Genomic DNA, 23,844 nt, shown 5'->3' on the forward strand with positions numbered 1-23,844 from the left:
CTGAAAAATTTATGGGGGCAATTTTGTATTCATATATATTATACTAGGATGGTACCCGTGCGATGCACGGGAGGCTTTGATATATGTGATTCATAAAATGTGTTTTTTAGTGGTCTTCCAATAGGGTTATGCTTGTATAGTCTTAGGGTCTTCTTTTTGGCTTGTATCCCTAGGCTTGGTCTGAATTGCTTTTTTTATTTACTGACAAGCTGCCTCGTTTTTATTGGGGTTTTTCTCTCTCCCTAAGGGTTTTGTCCTTAAGGGTTTTTTTGTGGTTAATAATATATAATCCTTTATATTTCAAAAAAAAAAATATGAGATGTTCCTAAATATAGCGTATTCATTCCTTTAAAAAAAATATTCATTCATTTTGCTTGTTTACCAAACTTAATCATGAAGCACTAAACACTAAAGTGTATACTGGGATTTATGTTGAACTCAATGACGATTCACGTTTGAGTTAACACTAGTATTAAACTCGTGCGATGCAAGGACCCTTAATACGTAATTTTAACAGGTGTTATCACTACTTGAATTTTATACGATCTATAGCAACATAAGAACTATGACAAAAATAACGTTAAAATAAGCAAGAGATGAATTAGATGGCAAAAATCAATACTCTTCGTACATCAAGTCAAAAGTCATTTTATAAGATCCGTAATGCACAAACCCGTAATAAGTAATTAATATACCACGTGGCAGGTAAAAAAAATATTAAAAAAAAACCAAATCAGCTCATTCCGTTAGTTTTTTAACGTTTGACTGACGGAGGGGTAGATGGTGCACTGTTTGAAAACATGAGGGGTAGAAACATCGAGAAAAATAGAGTAGGGGCAGAATTTGCACAAACTTAAAACATCAGGGGGCAAAAGTGATTTTTAGCCTTTATATTTCAATTATTATATAAGTAGATGTAAAAAAAATTATTATATAAGTAGACAAATAATTTTTAAATAATAGATATGAAAATATTAAATTAGACTACGCCTACCCAAAATTATTCATCTGTGGTTTCTTTTTGAGTTTATGCCCACCCAAAATTTATAGCAACTAAATGGGTGTGTTTGGCTAAATTCCTTTTTCACCTATACTTTTTTAATTTTATAGAAAAGAAATAGTAAAAAATAATTCTTATACAATTTCATGTCACGTGGCAACAACAACACTTGAAAATTAACATGCACTACCCAAAGGTAGTGTTATTTGGTATTATAAAAAAGAGCAATTCATCCCCAACGCGAAATCCCTGCGTCCGACAAAATTGATATTAGCCTGTATCGAAAACACTCTGCTGAGGCTTGCCTGGGGCCCATTTGATTGTCCATTCATCTACAGTCTCATCGGGCAGTATCATGTTCATTGATTGGGGACGGTGCTGCTGGAGAAAATGAGTAACAACACCATAAGGAATATGCTACAAAAAATAAAATAAAAATACTCAGTAAGGGAAATATTAGATCCGTTATAGATAGAAAAAGGATGTGAACAAACTAATACCAATGACTGGTCTCCAGTTCTGAGTGCAGAAGTAAGAAGAATATACCATAACGCTTCTTAAGGAGACAGTGCTTTAGGATTTCATTTGTAAACGATAATTTATTTTTGGTGAATCTATTAGTGTGGTTTTATCTATTGATATTAATAACACCAAGTATGATATTGGATGATCACATGATTACTTAGAAAAAAAATTGTGGTAAAGAGTATCAATAGCATTCAAAGTTCAAGTGATCAAGGACACCATGTATTGAAAATGGACCTTGTTTCTCTGTTCCACTTTATATGGTTCCAATATAATTCAAAGTTCAAGTGATGAAGGACACCATATGTTGCAAATGGACCTTAATACTAAAATAACACATGGGAAAAAAGGATAAACTGTTTATATTCTTCACAAAAATATACATGAATCCCAATATATACTTGGCTCGCAATTCTTTTACATTTCTTCCATTCTCTCACAAACAAAAAAATGCTGAATTAGGTGAGGCTATTAGAAGGTACTATTATTACTTTGCAAAAGAAACCATTTAGATTAGATCAAAAGGTATTATTAGCATGAACAGTGCCATCAAGTACCTTGAAATAATAGGCTTTAGATTAGATTCTTAAATATGAACTCCTTTATATCATTAAAATGCTTGACTCTCGCATGGGAGCACCTCTGGTGATATGTACTCTACACACTCTGAGAGTTAACACACAGAGATCAAGAACCACAAACTACAATGCCTTCCTAAACTATCACGGAAGCAAATTAACGCTCCTTATGCAACCCGCCTGACACTTGTCCAGCTAAAGATCACGTGGACTCTTAAAGATGGTTGCTCTCAACATCTAGTTGTTTGTCACCCTCAAAAGCTCTACATTGTAAACTTTAGCATATTTCCGCTTTCACTTATGATCTAAGGTATGTCCTGAAAAGGTGAAAACAAATATACATTTATAAGAACAAAAAATGCAGTGTCATTAACAATAAGAGCATGATGTATATAAAATTAAATGGCCCAATTAAATAGGAATAGTCCATATTAAAGGCTTGTTCCTGACAGCAAAGAGAAGGATAAAGCATAACTCAGAAAAATAGGGAAAATTAGGATGCAGGATATATCAGGTGAGGAAAATCTGAGTGGATCAACAAAATCATTAGAAACCTAGAGTGAGCATTACCTAAAGCAGAACAAAGACAAAAAAAAAGGTGTATATTTAAGGATTATATCTCTTTTATCACTAAAATGAAATATATCAAGTATAGACTTGTATCTGAATCAGCCTTGGAAAGATCAAGTATATCATTTGTAAGTTGAAGAACCAAATATCCTAAAATTAGCATGAGATCAAAGACATGTCTTCATTCTAGATCAAGTTATGCGGTAGAAAGAATTACAATGATGCTAACAACCCCAGATAGTGGAATTCTTATCTCATGAGACATGTTTGCCAACATTTGTTTGTTTCCCAACATTTGTTTGTTTCCCCTATTAAAAGATTTCTCGCGGCAAACACAGATTTGAACATGTAATGTGAATGATTTATGCAGTTTTATTTCCTTGAACAGTTACATCCATTCCCATGTAATTTATTCTAAACAATGCTTAACCATATAAATGAGCTTGGTTGAGAGTAGATATATCAAAAAAGAAATAAAAAATCCATGGTGAGGCCCCCTCCCGATAGAGTCATGCACAAAACCATATAAATGAGCTCGATTAAGAGTAGATATATCAAAAAAGAGAAAAAAAATACATGGTCAGGCCCTCACACGCAAGAATCTTGTAAAAATCCAGCAAGAAATCACACCAAAATATCCTTGAGAATCCTACAACAAAGACAGGGGAGCAAAGCCCTTTCTTTTCCTGTCGTACAACTAAAAAATATGGTGCAATTTGAACCTGCATCCAAACCAAGTAGACACGTATGCGAAGAATTGAAAATAATGCATAAAAGCTATAAGAATTATAAAATTAACCATCTTTCTCATCACTTCTCTGATCATTCCACAAATTCTGCATATCTTTAAATTGAAGAAATTTGATATCACTTTGAGTAATCACTCCATAAAATGAGCTATTTAAACAAAATGCATATCATTTAATTTGTTGTCATATGAATGTGTGTTTACCATTTAGAAAGAAGAAAAATAATTAGGAGTGGATTAGTGGTTAGTGCTTTATAAAATTGGTAAATTTGCAAGAAAACTTAGGTACTACGTTAAAGTATCGAGTATAAAGTTAAAGTAAATATAACTGATTAGTATAAGGATGCAACTATGAGTACAACTAATATCTTTGGATCTGACTTGGATAAGGATGCAGCTCCCGAACCATAACTCCATCAGTTTGTGTTCCAGGTGAAAACCTGAAAAAGAAATTATAACTTATGAGTACATAGAATAATGAGAAAATCATTTAAAACTTAAAATTCCATAAGATTGACTCACTCTTTTGCCTTTCATAAAAGCTGTCCATTAACTTCTCGAGTTACATAAAGGGAGGAACATACAGGCACCTGCTTCAAAAACAAATCCAATCAGTTTTTAACGATCCATTCTTCTGAGCCTCTTGGACTGGTGTATGATCTCAAACTCTGGCTACAAATAAACCCCACAAAAGAGGTTTCAGTTTTGATGCATTGTAAAACTAACCGGGAAAAAAAAAGATGGGATCAGCTTCAAACAAAAACTTTAAAAATCTTGTCTGAGACATACTTCCCATTGTTGCATCCTGAAAAGAAGGTCCATCAAGTAGAGTGTCAGAAAATGAAAAATTCTACATCTACCTCCAGGCACTCAACAATAGAGAGAATGATGCATAAGCACTAAAATTCGCTCCTGTTAATGCACATCAAGAAGGTCATGCTTTCATAAACACTGATCTGAAATACAACTATAGTTCTTCACATGAAATTAATCAGTACTTGTTACTTATATAGCTAAACTACGTATAAACTACATTGTACCACTACCAACATGCAATGCACTTGGACTTAACACAACCAAACCAATAAAAGCATAATCAATTAAAAAAACCTACAACCTATAATTTCATATAAATCAGACTTCAGATCATGCTCAAAAGAATTGGTGCTTATGTTTACATGAATAAAGAAATGCTGCAATTAGTATTGTGTTGCCACATCTGTAGTTGAGGGTCTTACTTTTTTCTTAACAACTGTTGAAGAGCATGAAAGGTCAAAAAGGAAAGTCATATTGAAATAATGTTAGACACGTTTTTCCTATAGAGAATGATCTCAAATGGAAGGTGCAGATTCAACATAAATTTATATTAAACATCATAAAGAATCAGTCAATGTAGTTAAATAGCACCTAAAATCAACCCCAGGCATTTACCTCTCATGAGTTCACTATTTCAGAAATCACATAGTGTATTACTCACAAGAGTTCATCGACTACGATAATGAGAAATAGAGAATATCTTGCTCTGAAATGTATAAAACTCAGTTTGTTACACAAATCAAATCACCAACAAAAGCTTACTTATTTTATCAACTGAATCTGCTAACTTCTGTAGTTCATCAGGGCAGATATTTGGGCAGTGAGTAAATCCAAAATACGTCACTGTCCACTTCCCCAAGAAGTCCTTTTCAGTAACGTGCTTCCCATGATGGTTGGTAAGGTGAAATGGGCCTTTCCCGCATAAGGTTCCTTCGAAACATTATGTATGTCTACAGAAAATAAACTAATCAGTAAATGAAGAAAATATCGATGATACTTCAGAATCAGAATCAAATGCAACAGGAAATGGAGCTATTTGATGCTTGATCTGATTTGTTTTCATACTACTCCTAAGAAACAAAGATGTGACATGATATATCTTGCATCCTAACTTCATGCTGCTAAGGTTTTATAAAATCATTACGTTAGAATCCCTTCAAAATAAACATATCATAATATAAGCAAACCATGCCTGACCTAGAATCCAAAAAAAAAACAACCATGACATGACTCTCAGGTAACCTCCACATGCATAATCACAAAATGCTCAACTCACCATAGTAATCTACCTTCAATATGTCATTTCTTTTCTCTGTCATACTAAAATACCAATCCTGCTCCAGTTAAAACCAGCAAAACAAAGCTCAACCACGAAACAGGCTGCAGGAGACAAGGCAGAATCAGCTCATGAGTCTATGCTAAAAGAAGTAGAACCCCATTTCTATAGTAACAACTTCAGATACACACCGAACCGCAAATCGGTTTCCCAGCATCACTTTTATGATCCTGTTCTCCACCATACTCTTTTCCTTGATTAGAATCATCCTTTGAAGTGTCATCTGAAAATACAGGTTTTTCTTGATTAGTTTTGGCCGCAGCATTACCATTATAATGAAAGATAAATGTACAATAAATCTGATGATGCACAGTCATGCATATAACTTTAATAAAGTTACTTTCAAGCTAGGTTCCAGTATTCTGTCTATCAATGTACTCCCAAAGTTCAACTATATACCAGACCCAGAGTAGTCACTATCCACATATGAAGTCAAAATATCCACCTGAGTTGGTATGTTAAACTTAAACTGGTTGGAATCAAATTAGTTTGATTTCAAATCTAAAACAAAATCAATTGAATGAAAGACAACCAAACCATATATATCTCGGATGGCTTTTGTATCCATGATGGAATCAATCTAAGCTAATTCAAGGCCTAGCTCCTTGCCCTTTCTATCTTGACTCCTCTGTTTAACCAAAATAAGATAAAAGCTATATAACTACTGTTTGCAAAGTGTATGAAGATTGCCAGGCGAAAGCCTACCACGAATTAAATTTATATGGGGACTTGGATCACAGAATGAATTATAAAATTTTATAATTGGCCATACTCTCATCAATCATAGAATGAATTTTTTTAAAATAAAAAATTAAGGACAGACGGTGTAAGTTACCTCATCAGAAAAGTGCTGCAAATGCAATCGTTGCAAGCAACACAAATGTAGTGCGAAAATCACTTTCCTCACAGCGGCGAAGAATATGCCTCCTCCTGCCTGAGAGCCATGGCCACCACTTTCCAACTCCGAGCAAGCTCTCTTTAAAAATCTGGAAAAAGAAGAAGAAAGCAGGTGGTGAGCCATTGTTTGCCTAATGCTTGCTTCAATCTTCTAACCCTGCAAACAATAATAAACTTGGGAATAAACAATAACTTCAAAAGTTTGCAAAAATAGCTAGTCATTAAAGTGATAAAAGATAAAAACCCCAGCATCAATGAGAACCAGCTAAATTGCAAATGGCCTAGATGGTTCACCTACTGGACACATATGCCACATCCAATCATACTAACTAACCTTCCATGTATCTCTCCCAGAACACAAGCTCCTAATAGGATTTTCAGGTCCATACAATTCAGTCATTGCTATAACTCAAACAACAAATTCAAAACAATAGAACCACACCAAGTTGAAAGATCTTTTCAAAATTCACAACATACAACCATAAAAAATCGCTATTTATAGAGAACTAATCAAACTTCACAACACATAAAACCAGAAATATCACCCAACTTGACTTAGAAAGACAGGACAATGCAGAATCACTTCACAAAAGCAATAAAAAGGATCTGAATTCCAGTTAAAGTCCCTAGTGTGCCTGTATGAATAACAGTGACATCATCAGAGAATACCAATATCCAAAATCTCAGCACCAAAGAGCTAATTGAGGCGATTAAGCTTGTTTATCACCTGAATAGAATATTTCCAAAACTAAACATGGTTTTTATCTCCTTATTTATTTTTCTATAAAATGAACTTTACAAATACAACACATACCGGACGAAGAAAGTTACAATAGGTTCTGGCAATTCAAGAAGCCAGAAGTTGTACTGGGAAACTGAGAAATCGGACGAAGATAAAAACAATGTTCCTAGTACATTATAATCAATCATCAGGATGCAAAACTATCAAAAGAAAAACAATAAATTAAAATACATTATATACATGCATTAAGTAACTTGTGTGCAATCTCTAATGGAAATCTGTCTACTTCTCTAGAGCATGGAAAAAAACGTTGATCATTTACTAATAGAACAATGGAAATCTGTCTACTTCTCTATTTTTTACCCAACCGTTTAGCAATCTCTAATTAGAGCGGGAAGATATACCTTGATTAATTCCTACATTTTTTCCATCCACTGTACGTGAAGGCCAAACACCCATTTTCTTTCAACAGGGAACTATGGTCTAATGCCTGGAATAAATAACAAAAACAAAAGAATCGCATATTATGCCTTTCTCCAGAGAAATTGAAAAATACTCAAGTTGTTAAATCATTTAGAATCTTACCAACTTTAACTTCATGATGCTGCTTCACATTTACCTTCGTGTCAAAATCTATTGAGGTTATGGAAAAACATGTAAATATCTAAAACATTGTAGCAAGAAATTCATGGAATGAGACAAAAAAAGTTTACCTTTTTCGTTAACAAAGACCTGGCCATGAAAGAACTCAGCAAACTTGAAAACACCATTAGGGTACTTGTCAATATATGCTCAGGAATATCTCTGATGCTTGCGACTGCAAATATAACAAAGATACCAAGAATTCATAAACCCCATTCCTTCTTTTTTTTGGGTTAACAAACCCCATTCCTTCAAATTGGTAACGCAACGCAGTAATCAATTATGATTGATGAAAAAGGAAGAAGAGAAAGAGGGGTTACAGAACCTGGTGTTGCTGGGGCGGAAAGAGAACCAATTTGTAGCGAGAAGCGAAGCTGTTGTATTATAGAACACTGCCATCTATTTCCCCTGTAACCCTAAACGTACGAACTGAAAGGAGCAGGCATAGAGTGACAGGCTTTTGAACGCTACAGAGAGTAATAGGGTACATATCATAGCTGAAAAGGACATGAAACAGCTGGAATTCGCGAGTTGAAGAGGAGGAATAGGGAGAGATCAAGAGGAATATGAGAAAAAAGGGTTAAAGAGGAGGAATAGTTTCAACAATAGCTTCGGATGTAGGCACAGATGTAGGGAGAAGGTTCTGGAACAGCTAACAGAGAGAGCATATGAAACCACTGTTAGAATGATATCAGACTGAGGAAGGATGAAAGGGAAACAGGGAGAATATAATAGGGAGTATAGCATAATAAGGCCCAACCCATCCATCTCTCCCGTCCAAAAAAAAAAAAGTTGGTGCATGAACAGTAGAATCCAATCCTTCCTTTGTAAGTTAGAAGATATATTATTACAAGCAAATGTTCAAATATCGTGGGGTCCGTCCCTTGTCAGTGGCTTGGCTTTTCTGCACGCATGTGCACAGTTTAAACTTATACAAAGTTAGATGATCAAGATGTATACGTCTTAGAGCAGACAGAGCAGTGACGGTTCAGATGATCTCCCTTAGACAGTTCCTGCAGGACTTGATTAGTGCACAAGAAAACATATTTCAAGAAACAGGAAGCATATCAGAGCGGAGGCTTCTCAATGAAGCATCAATGTGATCTTGTGTATTATCACATATCATCTGCATGATGTTCTCTTGGATTCTAGGGTCTTTTGGGTACGGCTTGGTCCAAGACTTCTGAGTGCAGGATGATTCTACTTTAATGATAGAGAGTGAGAGGACACTTTGTCTTCTGACAATGCTATGTTTCTTGCAAGTCTGAGACTGGAGATCTCGTCTAAGAACCTAGCATTGGAGATGCTTAAGGAAGTGGGTTTGAAGGAAGAAAAAGACCAGAATACTATGACAAGAGAAGGGAACATGCAGGACTTAGGTGTAGAGTTTATGCATGAAAGGTTAGAACCTTGAAGCTCAAGATCACCAGGAAGGGCAACATCAACTAAAGAAACGAGATCATAAGACACAACTTCACAAATATTTCGAGAGAAACTCATTTTTGTAAAGATAAAGGATTTTCTTTCAAAGGAGAGGTAAGAAGAGAAACAAAGCACATGTTGTATAATAGGGATAGGAAAAGACTTAAAACAGTAAAGTAGTCCATGACATATAATAGAACCTTAAAGAAAGTTAATGAAAAGATATCACCTGATCAATAAGTCATGTAAGATAGCATTAGGTGATTTTCAACAAGCTATGGACGCCTTAGTGAGGTGACTGGTTTGAAGAGCAGCTTCCATACTGAAAAGGAGAGGACGACCCAAGGCAGAAAGACATGTATGGTCCAAACTTTAGTTTTCTTCCTTTCTTAAGGCTTCAGAGCTCGTTCAAGTGTGAACACTTGCATTTGCATCAAATCATCTATTTTCTTCATAAATTCTTCTTCATACAGATCTTTCCAAGTAACATTAGAGGCAAAAGTATTATTGTAGTGGATCTTTGTCAATCTTTTGGATCTCTTTATTATATCGCTTAAGATGTCAACCTAGAGCCATGCTCTGATACCACTTGATGAAAACCACAGGAACACAACAATGGGAGTTGGATTGTGTGTATGGAATTTGATCGCGATTGACTAGATCACTCATGGTTTCTACTGATATCTATAGAATAATGTATAGTCTAAGAGAGTGCTTTGTAGACGGTAGAAGTAGTTTAGAGAGCAGCGGATGATGCACACAAATCTGTTTTTCCTGGTTCACCCAAAACAAGAAGGCTACGACTTGTCCTTGGTAACCTGGTAGCTTTCCACAATAAAGTATAAAGGACTTCTTATTACAAGTATTCTCAAGACTTCTCCTTACAAGTATTATTTTACCATGCCTCTTCAGGCACAAATAGAAGTATTCTTTCCAATTCCTCTTTAGGCACTAGACAAGTATTTTTTTCCCTTGCCTCTTCACACTCTAACAAGTGTTCTGAAGACTTCTCGTTTCATGTATTATTGTACAATCCTCATCAGGCTTTCCAGGTTTACATTTGTTTTACATGAGGATTGGTTCATGAATACTTAAGAGATGTTCATAGTTCCTACAAAAGCATTGATCTCTAGTTGTACAGGGTGCTCTCAATCTTGATTGGGATGACTTAATGAACTTGTAGGTTAGACGTTGTAGACACGTGAACACAATCAGTCTCTACTTTTCTCTCCAACGCTAAGAACTTGTATATTTTCTTTAAATCCATTTTATCTTCTTTTCACTCTTGCTTTTTTCTAGCACAGATATAAACAATGTTTCTATTTCAATTCAGCTTTGCTTATCTTTTTCTTCACTCTTGCTCTTTCTTTTGAGGTCTTCAAATACATGAACTTGTTTGAGTAGAGCCTCTGCTTGAAGGAGACACAAAAGCTTGCCACACACTTCTTCTATTGTTGAACAATTCTAAGATATGTGAACTCATGTAGGTAATGCACTTCATGATTAATCAAGTATGCTCACCCTGAATTTGTGCACGGTGTATCTTTTACTTATTTCTTTTCATCTTCTCTGCTTCAATTTGCTTCTCAGATAATATTTCTCTTTTTTTACAGTCTCCATTTCTTTCTCTGAACATCTTTCCTTGCTTGTCTCTATGAGAAGATAATGAAATGGAATCTACCTCTAGCTCTAACAATAACAAGGAACTAGACAACCTATGCTTGACGATTAGTGATAAATATTTTGTAAAATATTCCTATCTTTGTGATCCTATTGTGCCTAATTGTTGCATTACTTTTATACTGAAAAACCAAATATATAGATATGAAGTAAAGGGACTTCGGCCCGAACAAAGGAAACAATACATAGTACATAATAAGAGCAGGAAAAAGAAACAAGGTGAAAGCATAATTGATCCTTAGGAAACAGCTAACTAAACCAGTAATAACAGCTTAAAAGACAAAAGAACATGAAGAGCCTAAGCCCTCTAATAGAACAGCAAAGACCCAAGACTAGGAAAGAAAGAGAGCGGGCAACCAGGCATCCCCAAAAGCAAACCAAATGAGCTTAGCAACAACAGACAAAAAGGGCACACTATTTCATCATATAGACCTGCTTGAATCAATGGAAAATTGGTTGCCACATTGCTGAAGCACACTCCTATTGATATTGAAGCCCAAAAGATAAACCAGATTGAGTTGAAACACTTTGGCTTTACTTCTTTTAATAGTAAGTCAATCTAGTATACTTGAAAAGAAAGACTACAACAAAGGTACATGCTTCCAGATCGGATGAAATAAAGCCAAGAGCAACAAGATCCTCCAAGAACAGCACAATAATTGAAATACCAGATCCATATTGAAACTTTTAAAATTACCACATAAAAGCCTAAAATAAATACAGCAGCAACAGGATCACAACCAAAGAACATAGAACCATACAGTCACAATTTCCGCGAAAGGAACAAGAGGAGCACGGTAGCAGGGCTTAAGCTACAGCTGCAGAAAAAACAGCAACCTATCCACCTCGCTAAGCCTGTAAGATACTCGAATAACTGTCATTACATACCCACAGTGGAGCCTCACGAAATACCCCATCCTTTGCTAATTTATCCGCTAAATCATTGGCCTCCCTATAAATATGTTGGACACTCAAGCAATTGGCTTGAGTAAGGAGAAAATCAATTTCATTGAGTTCATTTAGTAGGGACCAAGGTCTGTTAGCCTTCAAATTCACCCACCCCACGGCGAGAGAGGAATCACTTTTAATGATAAGGTTGCTCAATAGAAACTGTTGACAAAAGAGCAGTGCCATCAACACAGCCTTAACTTCCGCTTCATAAGCCCAACCTACACCAGCATTCTTCGAGAAACAACCTAGGATTTCTTTCCTAGAATTCCAGATGACCCCACCAACCCCACAAGGCCCCGGGTTGCCAAGGGAAGATCCATCCACATTGAATTTTAAAATCCCCAACAGCGAAGGGTCCCAAGAAGCCAAACGCAGACCCGAAAGCTGTCTTTTAATTTTTATGTTGCAGAAGTTAGAAATGAACTGATTAACATCATAGGGACAGTCCTGCCAATACCCTTTTATCCACCAAACAGCCCTCAGCAGATGCATATCCCACATTTCTTGTGTTGAAAACCTCTTCTCTTTGAATAGCACATCATTTCTTCCAAGCCACAACGACCAAATCAAGGGAGAAGGTATTACCTTCCATAACAGTTTATCCGTCTCAAAAGAGAGGGGATGTCATTCAGCCGCCAAAGACACTAATGAATATGGAATCACCCACTAAATGCCTTCTCTTTGCACAATGGCACACCAAAGAGGCCACACCTTTGCACAATGTAAAAAGAGATGAGGGGGGGCAGAGGCCATTATTTGCAACTCCTCTCTTCAGCAAGTTATCCATAGTGGCTATTTTGTTAATGGAGGCTTGCCAAAAAAGGAGACTTACCTTAGGTGGTAAGATTTTTCTGACTTGTTCAGCTACAAGAAATTTAGCCACCTCAAAAGCATTAGTTTATGCCCACTTACATAGAGATTTGACAGAGAAAAAGCTTGTGTTATCAAGGCACCATCCTGTAATTCAGGTTCCCTGTAGTACGAATGTCCTGCACGATGCTAGGACACTAGGTTCGACAATCGCTTAACAGTAAAAACAGAACTTAAACCAGAAACAACAAAACACAAGAATTGTTAACCCAGTTCAGTGAAAAACTTTCACCTACGTCTGGAGGGTTTGCACCCAAAGAAAGGAAATCCACTATCTCAAGATTCAGGAATTACAGACACTCCTGAACACAACAGTTCATAGTTCACTTCCTAATCTACCCAGTGTCTCAACCTAAGTATGAGAGCCCCTCTCACTTTCTCTCAATCACTGCCACAGTGATTGGTGAATACAACGAACAATCAGAGTTTGAATGTAATCAAACACACAGAACCCTTCTTTGTTTTATAGAATTAGTGAGCAAAGAGAATTCACAACTAACAAAGGACAAAGCACAAACACAAATCCTAAAACACTTGATCTCTCTCTCTTAGCTTCGGTGATCTTCAAGTTTTAGGTCTTCATCCTTTTATAGACTTCAACAGCGGTAGCATGAGCTCTAGGGTTAGCATGGGCTGAAGAAACAGATTGCAGCAACAACAATTCGAAACGCAATCTTGATAGATTCGGTTTACTTATTGCACAAGTAAAGATAGAAACCAATCTTTTAACAAAGATTGTTTCAACAAATAACAACCCATAATTAAAACCCTACTAGAATAGCTACTTGCACCTTCAGTAACTAGAAAACATATCTTCAGATAATCTTCAGAGGGCCCACAACAGAAACTCAAGCTAAGGACTGATGCCCTAGCTTCACGGATTCAGATGCCACGACATCTGCCTCGACAATCGGTTGTTTTGACAAAATGCAAGACAACATGTACCAACAATCTCCCCCTTTGTCAAATTTTGACTAAAACAACACATAAACCAAAGAGGATAAAAATAGAGAATTAGAGAATCAATTCTCCCCCTTAGTCAGAGCTCCCCCTCAAATGATGCATCCACACTAACAACTATCATACTCCAAAAGGCATAGTTGGAACAAAACACTTAGCAGCAAAAACACATAAACAGAAGTACAATCAAGCCTTAGCATATGATGACTCCAAAATAGATCAGCTTGAACACCAACATATCAGAAATACTATCAGAAGCTGCTTGCACATAAGCTATCCACATTAACCCAGAAAATGCTTCTTGAAACAAAACATAGCCATTGTCTTGAACTTGTCTTCAAATTAAAAAGACCAAAGCTAACACTAGCAGAACACACATAGTCTTCACAGAATCAACTCCACAGTAGGAGCACAAAATATTACAGACTATAGCAGATAGAATCTTTAAACTTCAAACTACTCCCCCCTTTTAGCACAAATTTGGCAAAGAGGCACAAATACATCCAAAACAAAAAGACAATAGCAAAAGAACATAGCAATCTAGTCTTCTGAACTGGACTCCTCTCTAGACTCTTCTGCACTTTCCTCTGCACTCTCTTTAGATCCTTCCTCCTCTTCATTGCTCTCATCTTGAGCAGCTGTAGCAGCAGCACTGCGCTCACCACCTTGGCGTTCTCCATCTTGTAGCTTGAGTAGCAAAGCATCAACCTTGAGCTTCCTGGCAGTGCTCACCCTGATTGTCTCTTGCAAAGCCTTGGAGACTTCCTGTAATTCAGCAATTATGGCCTGAGTACCAGATTCAGTCACATGAGGGGCAGATGTCCTACTGGTTGGCATTGCAATGTCTAGGACATGTGGCTCCATAAACAAACGTTGATCCAAGGTGATTGGAACTCCACGAGACATAGTCACTTCATCAGCCCTGAGAATCTGAGGATGCTGCTTGAGAATGATCTCAGTGAGAAGTGAAGGAAATTAAACAGGCAGCTTCACAGCACAAGTATCAGCATGCTTCAATGTCTGCTCAAACACAAAAAATCCAAAATCAAAAGCAATAGACTTGCCAATCCTATAGATCAATTTGGCAAGAGATGCAGAAACACCAGAGGTATGTTGTGTAGGAACCTAATTCACAGCACCCATCCTGTTAAGGATTGCATACTTCACAGTAAGATTTCCAGTGGACAACAACTTCTTGCTGGGCCACTTCTTCACATAACCAGCAGTAAGTTCCTTGACAACATCATCCATGGAGACTTCCTCATCAGCAAATTCAATAACACTTCTTCCAAGTGCTTGATTTATCATAGCAGGTGAGAACACAACACATTCAGCCCTCACAAAAACCTTCCTGAATTCATTACTCTCAGGAAATCCAACATCCACAGAGAGATTCACCAACAACTCTCTCACAAGCTTCTATAGCACCTTCCAACATTCTGGATAGTCTTCATCATACCTGCTTTTTCAATAAGTGCAATAACATCTCTGCATTCAAGAACATCAGGGCCAACTTCCCTTTCCTTGGCCATTCTTCTCTTACAAACAAACTTCCACTTCTGAACATTCTCTTCCAAGTGAAAAGACAGTCTATCAATTGGAATAGCAGGAACATTTTGAGGAAAACGCTTACCAGAAAACTTCTTTTTCTCAGAGTGTCGAATGTCCTGGACATCGGCTTCAGCATCTGACTCAGATTCTTCAACATCAACTGGAATCTTCCTTTTCTTCTTCTCACTTGGAGTCTTGACAGCCTTTTGCTTTCCTTTATCCTTCACACTCGCTTGTCTAGATTTGTAGGTTACAGAAGATGACTTGGATCTCTTTGGTGGAGTAGGAGTGACGTCAGGAGTAGAGACCCTTCTTTTTCTTTTCATCCGGGCAGCAACACTATCAGGAATGGACTTAACCAGGGGCACATCATCAGAATCATCATCAGAGATGTCCTGAACAGGGGTTGGAGCCTGGGTTGGCTCTGCAGAATTGGTATCCTCAGAATTGCCATTCTTTGGATCAGCATCCTTTGAAGAAGATGACACAGTGACATCAGGCTTGGTAGCCTTGCCTGAATCTTCAAGATAAGTGGATTCCTTTCCAGAATTTTCTTGATCAGAATTTTCCTGAGACATAGATGTCTCAACATCGGGCACAACATTAGGAGGCGATTTCACAGGAGAGTCTTCAACATTGATTTCCTCTTCATCAGAGAGGAACATTGAGGGGTTCTTTGTTCTGAACCTTGGACATGTAGGTCTTTCTTGCTGTGTATCTTGTCTTCGTCTTCCCAGGAGCTTTCTTTGATGCAGAAGATGGTTGGGAAGAACCACTCTTCAAACCCATGCATTTAACTCCTTTAGCAGTTCTTTCATTTTTTGCCTTGACAGAGTCATTCTTTCCTGAACTTTGAGACATGATGAAATGAGAACAATCACAAACACAGCACAGAACGATGAAGAAGAATTGAAAATGAGAGATAATGAGTCTTGATGAAAGTAGATGAACAAGCGGTTGAGAGAACACAATTTGCCCGTTGGAAGTAGTTATAGGGCAAGTAAACCATAAAGCAACCTTCTCTCTGCTGATGTCACAACGACAGTTAATGATGACCAAAAATAAACTAGCCGTTGACACAGAAGGGCACGCTAATTGCTATGCATCAAAAAGACAAATCCCTAGATTTCCTCTTAATTTTTCAAAGGTAATTGCATCAAGAGGTTTTGTGAAAATATCAGCTAACTGCTTGTCAGTTGTAACATGCTCCAAATTGACAATTTTATCCTCCACCAAATCTCTAATAAAATGATGTCTAATGTCAATATGCTTGGTCCTGCTATGCTGTATGGGGTTCTTGGAAATATTGATTGCACTGAGATTGTCACAGTACAATGTCATGACATCCTGTTCAACATCATACTCTTTCAGCATTTGCTTCATCCACATGAGTTGAGTACAACTACTTCCTGCTGCAATATACTCTGCTTCAGCTGTAGACAATGAGACACAATTCTGCTTCTTGCTAAACCATGAAATCAAATTATTCGCCAAGAAGAAACATCCACCAGATGTGCTCTTTCTATCATCTGCACTACCTGCCCAATCTGCATCACAGAATCCAACTAAAGAAGAATTTGTATCATGAGTATAGAGAATACCATAGTCACTTGTGCCATTGATGTACTTGATAATTCTCTTGACCTGTAGCAGATGACTTGCCTTAGGAGCTACTTGGTATCTTGCACATACACCAACTGCAAAGGTGATATCTGGTCTCCTAGCAGTAAGATACAAAAAGCTTCCAATCATGCTTCTATAGAGACTTTGATCAACATCTTCTCCTTGCTCATCCTTGGACAGTTTGATGTGTGTAGCAGCAGGAGTTCTCTTGTGACCAGCCTTTTTAAGTCCAAACTTCTTGACTAATCCTTTAGCATACTTACTCTGTGATATGAACATAGAATCATCCATTCGTTTGACTTGTGGCCCTAGAAAATAACTCAATTCACCAACTAAGCTCATCTCAAATTCAGATTTCATTTGTCGGACGAAATGCTCCACCATTGAGTTCGACATTCCTCCAAAAACAATGTCATCCACATAAATCTATGTTATCATGAGCTTCCCTTTGTCATTCTTCACAAACAGAGTTTTATCAATTTCACCCTTACATTAACCATTGCTTACAAGGAACTCAATTAACCTTTCATACCAAGCCCTAGGTGCTTGCTTGAAACCATACAAGGCTTTCCTCAGCTTGTACACATGGTCTGGATGATGTGGATCTGTAAATCCTTTAGGTTGTTCAACATAAACTTCTTCACTCAGATAGCCATTCAGAAAAGCACTCTTCACATCCATCTGATAGAGTTTGAACTTCAAAAGACAAGCAACACCTAACAAGAGTTTTATAGATTCCAGTCTAGCTACTGGAGCAAAAGTCTCATCAAAATCAACCCCTACTATCTGAGTATATCCTTGAGCAACAAGCCTTGCTTTATTCCTTGTGACTGTTCCAGTTTCATCTGATTTGTTCTTGAAGATCCACTTGGTGCCTATGATGTTTACTTCTTCAGGCCTAGGCACTAACTCCCACACTTCATTTCTCCTGAACTGCTCTAGCTCCTCTTGCATAGCATTTATCCAGTATTCATCAGTGAGAGCTTCATTGACATTCTTGGGTTCTATCTTAGAGATGAAACAACCGTGGGCAATCATACTTCTGGATCAGGTAGTCACCCCTTCTTGAAGATTACCAATAATTATTTCTTGAGGATGATTCTTCTGAACCCTTATTGATGGAGCTTTGTTTGATGGGATGTCTTCGTCTTCCTTTTCATCAGCACTTGTCTCTGAATCATTGTCGAAGGCGGTTGCTGGAGCATCGACTGGAACATCAGCACCATCATCATCTTCATTCAAATCTGCTTCTTCCTTCTTGCTTGGTTCATCATCCACAGTCACATTTACAGATTCCATCATGGTCATTGTGCGAGAATTAAAAACTCTGTAAGCTTTGCTGTTCATAGAATACCCCATGAAAATCCCTTCATCACTTCTTGGATCAAGCTTCTTCCTAGGATCACGATCTGCAAGGATATAGCATTTACTTCCAAATATATGAAAGTATTTTACAGAAGGCTTTCTACCTTTCCATAGCTCATACTGTGTAGAGGATGTCCCTGCCCTGATGGTGACTCTGTTGTGTATGTAACAGGTGTAAGATCAAGTTTTGATCTAGTAGTACAACTCTATGTTTTGACGATTACAAGTTAACCTTTTGATATGAAAAATTATGGTACTCTAACGTGTTTTTCTGAGTGTGCTATTTACAGGCTCTGACCTTGATTCAGTCTCACACAAATCAGAAGCACTGTGCTTAAAGAGTGACCCAAGCAACGATTTCGCATTCTCCATGTTCACTCTGAACAGTGGAAAAGCTTCAGAAGATCTGAAGTAAATCAAGCTCTGATAAGGACTCAACTCACTTAAAGCTCTGATGATCCAGAAGATCTGACAACCAAAAGACTCTGAAGGCTCAGAAACTCTGATGGTGTAGAAGACTCTGACGATCCAGACTCTGAAGAGTGAAGACTCTGAAGTCCAGAAGCAACTGGCTCTGAAGACCATGTATTGATCCTCTAAAGTGAAGATCAGAAGGTACAACGGTCAGAGGATCCAGCTTCCCTCTGACTCTGATCAATCAGCTTCACAAGTTCCTATACGAAGCGCTCCTCTGATCAGAAGTCTACGAGGTTAAGGTCAAGTCACTATCTAATGTACAAAAGCAAAGTGTACTATACTGACGACCTACCTAACATCCTCAGCCACAGCAGAAGCTGGAATTTCCAGAACTGCCCTCCAACGGTAGCATTTCCATGCAACGTTCAACCCTAATCCTTGAAGTATAAATAGTGACTGAAGATTGAAAGAAGCGGCTAGAAGCATTCACACACGCGCAAGAAATATTCAAATCCTTCTAAGCTTTCTTTCATCCTGAATTTCATTGTGTTTACTATAAGCTTTTTAGAAGCACTTTCTTTGTAAACAAGAACTTCATATACAGTTGTATAGTTTTCCTTTAGGAGATCAAGGTTGATCGGATCCTAGAGAAGACTAAGAGAGTGAATCTTAGTGTGAGCTAAGTCAGTGTATTGTTAGTCACTTGTAGGTTTCAAGTGCAGTTGTAACACATACCTGATTAGTGGATTGCCTTCATTCTAAGAAGGAAGAAATCACCTTTACGGGTGGACTGGAGTAGCTTGAGTGATTTATCAAGTAAACCAGGATAAAATCCTTGTGTGCTTTTCTATCTCTCATCTTTAGCACTTAGTTCTCGAAAAGATTTGTTAAAATCTTTAAGGTGGAAGTTTTATCTTGAAAACGTTATTCAAACCCCCCCCCCTTTCTACCGTTTTTCATACCTTCAATTGGTATCAGAGCGCAAGTTCTGATTACCACACCTAACAGTGTTCAGTGATCCGGGCCGGTGTGAAAAACAATGGCTACCACCAGTGAAACACAGAAAGATGGATACAACGCAAAGCCTCCTATGTTCGACGGCCAAAGGTTCGAGTATTGGAAAGATAGACTCGAAAGTTTCTTTCTGGGTTTTGATGCAGATCTCTGGGATATTATTGTGGATGGCTATGAGCGTCCAGTTGATGAAGAAGGCAAGAAGATCCCAAGGTCAGAGATGACTGCAGATCAAAAGAAGTTGTACTCACAACATCACAAAGCAAGAGCAATTCTTCTAAGTGCTATTTCTTATGAAGAGTACCAGAAGATTACAGATCGTGAGTATGCAAAAGGAATTTTTGAATCTCTGAAGATGTCTCATGAAGGAAACAAGAAAGTCAAAGAATCAAAGGCATTGTCTTTGATCCAAAAGTATGAATCCTTCATCATGGAGCCAAATGAGTCCATTGAAGAAATGTTCTCCAGATTTCAATTGCTTGTAGCTGGTATACGACCTCTCAACAAGAGCTACACAATAGAGCTCACAAGAGATGTCGAGCGTATGAGTTTAGAAGAACTCATTAGCATTCTGAAATGCCATGAGCTGAAGCGTTCTGCGATGCAAGATCTGAGGAAAAAGTCTATAACCTTGAAATCCAAATCTGAAAAGGCTAAGGTTGAGAAGTCAAAGGCTCTCCAAGCTGAAGCAGAAGAATCTGAAGAAGCATCAGAAGATTCTGATGAAGATGAGCTGACTCTGATCTCCAAGAGACTCAACCGCATCTGGAAGCACAGGCAAAGCAAGTACAGAAGCTCTGGAAAGGCCAAAGGAAAGTCTGAATCCTCAGGCCAGAAGAAGTCATCAATCAAGGAAGTCACATGTTTTGAGTGCAAAGAATCAGGGCACTACAAAAGTGATTGTCCAAGGTTGAAGAAGGACAAGAAGCCAAAGAAACACTTCAAGACGAAGAAGAGTCTGATGGTGACATTTGATGAATCAGAGTCAGAGGATGTTGACTCTGATGGTGAAGTCCAAGGACTGATGGCTATTGTCAAGGACAAAGGAGCAGAGTCAAAGGAAGCTGTTGACTCTGACTCAGAATCAGAAGGAGATCCTAATTCAGACGATGAAAATGAGGTATTCGCTTCTTTCTCCACCTCTGAACTGAAACATGCTTTGTCTGATATTATGGATAAGTATAACTCCTTATTGTCTAAGCATAAAAAGTTGAAAAAGGACTTATCTGCTGCTTCAAGGACACCTTCTGAGCATGAGAAAATTATTTCTGATTTGAAAAATGATAATCATGCTTTGGTAAATTCTAACTCTGTGCTTAAGAACCAGATTGCTAAGTTAGAAGAAATAGTTGCTTGTGATGCCTCTGATTGTAGAAATGAATCTAAGTATGAAAAGTCTTTTCAAAGATTCCTGGCTAAGAGCGTAGATAGAAGCTTAATGGCTTCAATGATCTATGGCGTAAGCAGAAATGGAATGCATGGCATTGGCTATTCTAAACCAATTAGAAATGAGCCCTCTGTGTCTAAAGCTAAATCTTTGTATGAATGCTTTGTTCCCTTTGGTACCATATTGCCTGATCCTTTACCTGCTAAAGTTGCTAAAACCCCTCTTAAAAAGGGATCTTTCTCCATGTCTAAATATCATGCAAAAATTCCTTTACATTATCATGTTGAGAAACCCAAGGTGATCAGAACCTCTGGGGTAACTAACAAGAAATGACCCAAAAAGTGGGTACCTAAGGACAAGATTATCTATGTTGCAGATATTCTTGATAGCTCCACTGAAACACCAGTCATGGTATCTGGACAGTGGATGCTCGCGTCACATGACGGGAGAAAGGCGTATGTTCCAAGAGCTAAAACTTAAGCCTGGAGGCGAAGTTGGCTTTGGAGGAAATGAAAAGGGTAAAATTGTTGGTACTGGTACTATTTGTGTAGATAGTAGTCCATGCATTGATAATGTGTTATTGGTAGACGGCTTAACTCATAACTTATTGTCTATAAGTCAATTAGCTGACAAGGGTTATGATGTTATTTTCAATCAAAAGTCTTGCATGGCCGTAAGTCAGATCGATGGCTCTGTTCTGTTTAACAGCAAGAGGAAGAACAACATTTATAAGATCAGATTATCTGAGTTGGAGGCTCAGAATGTGAAGTGCCTTCTTTCTGTTAATGAAGAGAAGTGGGTATGACATAGACGGTTAGGGCATGCCAGTATGAGAAAGATTTCTCAGCTGAGCAAGCTAAACCTTGTCAGGGGCTTACCCAATCTGAAGTTCGCTTCAGACGCTCTTTGTGAAGCATGTCAGAAAGGCAAATTCACTAAAGTCCCTTTCAAGGCAAAGAATGTTGTCTCAACCTCAAGGCCGTTGGAACTTCTGCATATCGACCTGTTTGGACCAGTGAAAACTGAGTCTATAGGTGGCAAGAGATATGGGATGGTCATCGTTGACGACTATAGCCGCTGGACATGGGTAAAGTTTCTAACCCGCAAGGATGAGTCTCATGCTGTGTTCTCTACCTTCATTGCCCAAGTACAAAACGAGAAGGCTTGTAGGATTGTGCGTGTCAGAAGTGACCATGGTGGAGAGTTTGAGAATGACAAGTTTGAGAGTCCGTTTGATTCCTATGGAATTGCACATGATTTCTCTTGTCCCAGAACTCCTCAACAAAATGATGTTGTTGAAAGGAAGAACAGAACTCTTCAGGAGATGGCTAGAACCATGCTCCAAGGAACTGGCATGGCTAAGCACTTTTGGGCAGAGGCAGTAAATACAGCATGTTACATTCAGAACAGAATCTCTGTGAGACCAATTCTGAATAAGACTCCATATGAATTGTGGAAGAACATAAAACCCAACATTTCTTATTTTCATCCTTTTGGTTGTGTTTGTTATGTTCTTAATACTAAGGATAGATTGCATAAATTTGATGCTAAGTCTTCTAAATGTCTATTACTTGGTTACTCAGATAGATCTAAAGGTTTTAGATTTTACAATACTGATGCTAAGACTATTGAAGAGTCTATTCATGTTAGATTTGACGATAAGCTTGACTCTGACCAGTCAAAGCTAGTTGAGAAATTTGAAGATTTAAGTATAAATGTTTCTGACAAAGGCAAAGCTCCAGAGGAAGCTGAGCCAGAAGAAGATGAACCAGAAGAAGAAGCTGGTCCCTCTGATTCACAACCTCAGAAGAAAAGCAGAATCATTGCATCACATTCTAAGGAATTGATTCTGGGCAACAAAGACGAACCAGTCAGAACCAGATCAGCTTTCAGACCCTCTGAAGAGACCTTGCTCAGTCTGAAAGGATTGGTGTCCTTAATTGAACCCAAGTCCATAGATGAAGCTCTTCAGGACAAGGATTGGATTCTGTCTATGGAAGAAGAATTGAATCAATTTTCCAAGAACGATGTTTGGAGCTTAGTGAAGAAGCCTGAGAGTGTCCATGTAATTGGTACAAAATGGGTGTTCAGAAACAAATTGAATGAGAAAGGAGATGTAGTCAGAAACAAGGCAAGGCTAGTTGCTCAAGGCTACAGCCAACAGGAAGGAATAGACTACACAGAAACATTTGCTCCAGTAGCAAGACTAGATGCAATCAGACTGTTGATCTCCTTCTCAGTGAATCACAACATAGTTCTTCATCAGATAGATGTAAAGAGTGCCTTCCTAAATGGTTATATTTCAGAGGAAGTCTACGTTCATCAACCCCCAGGTTTTGAAGATGAGAAGAATCCAGACCATGTGTTCAAATTGAAGAAATCACTCTATGGTCTGAAGCAAGCTCCCAGAGCATGGTATGAGAGACTCAGCTCATTCCTTCTGGAGAATGAGTTTGTAAGGGGTAAAGTAGATACAACTCTCTTTTGCAAAACTTATAAAGATGATATCTTAATTGTGCAAATCTATGTTGATGATATAATATTTGGCTCTGCTAATCAATCTCTATGCAAATAATTTTCTAAGATGATGCAGGCTGAATTTGAGATGAGTATGATGGGAGAACTAAAGTACTTTCTGGGAATACAAGTTGATCAAACACTAGAAGGAACATATATCCATCAGAGCAAGTACACTAAAGAACTTCTGAAAAAGTTCAACATGCTGGAATCTACAGTGGCCAAGACTCCAA

General features: G+C 37.8%; 1 protein-coding gene across 1 annotated transcript; it reads right to left on the reverse strand.

Annotated features, from left to right (window-relative positions):
* Nucleotides 1-14,277: 14,277 nt before the first annotated feature.
* Nucleotides 14,278-15,953, reverse strand: LOC130724981 (uncharacterized). Its single transcript, XM_057576244.1, has 2 exons — nt 15,411-15,953; nt 14,278-14,424 (listed from the first exon to the last, which is right to left on the reverse strand). The coding sequence occupies exons 1-2, from the start codon at nt 15,951-15,953 to the stop codon at nt 14,278-14,280; spliced, it is 690 nt and encodes a 229-aa protein (XP_057432227.1).
* Between the last annotated feature and the right edge of the window lie 7,891 nt (nt 15,954-23,844).

This window comes from Lotus japonicus, chromosome 6 (genome assembly GCF_012489685.1).
Source record: "Lotus japonicus ecotype B-129 chromosome 6, LjGifu_v1.2".
Classification (NCBI taxonomy): domain Eukaryota; kingdom Viridiplantae; phylum Streptophyta; class Magnoliopsida; order Fabales; family Fabaceae; genus Lotus; species Lotus japonicus.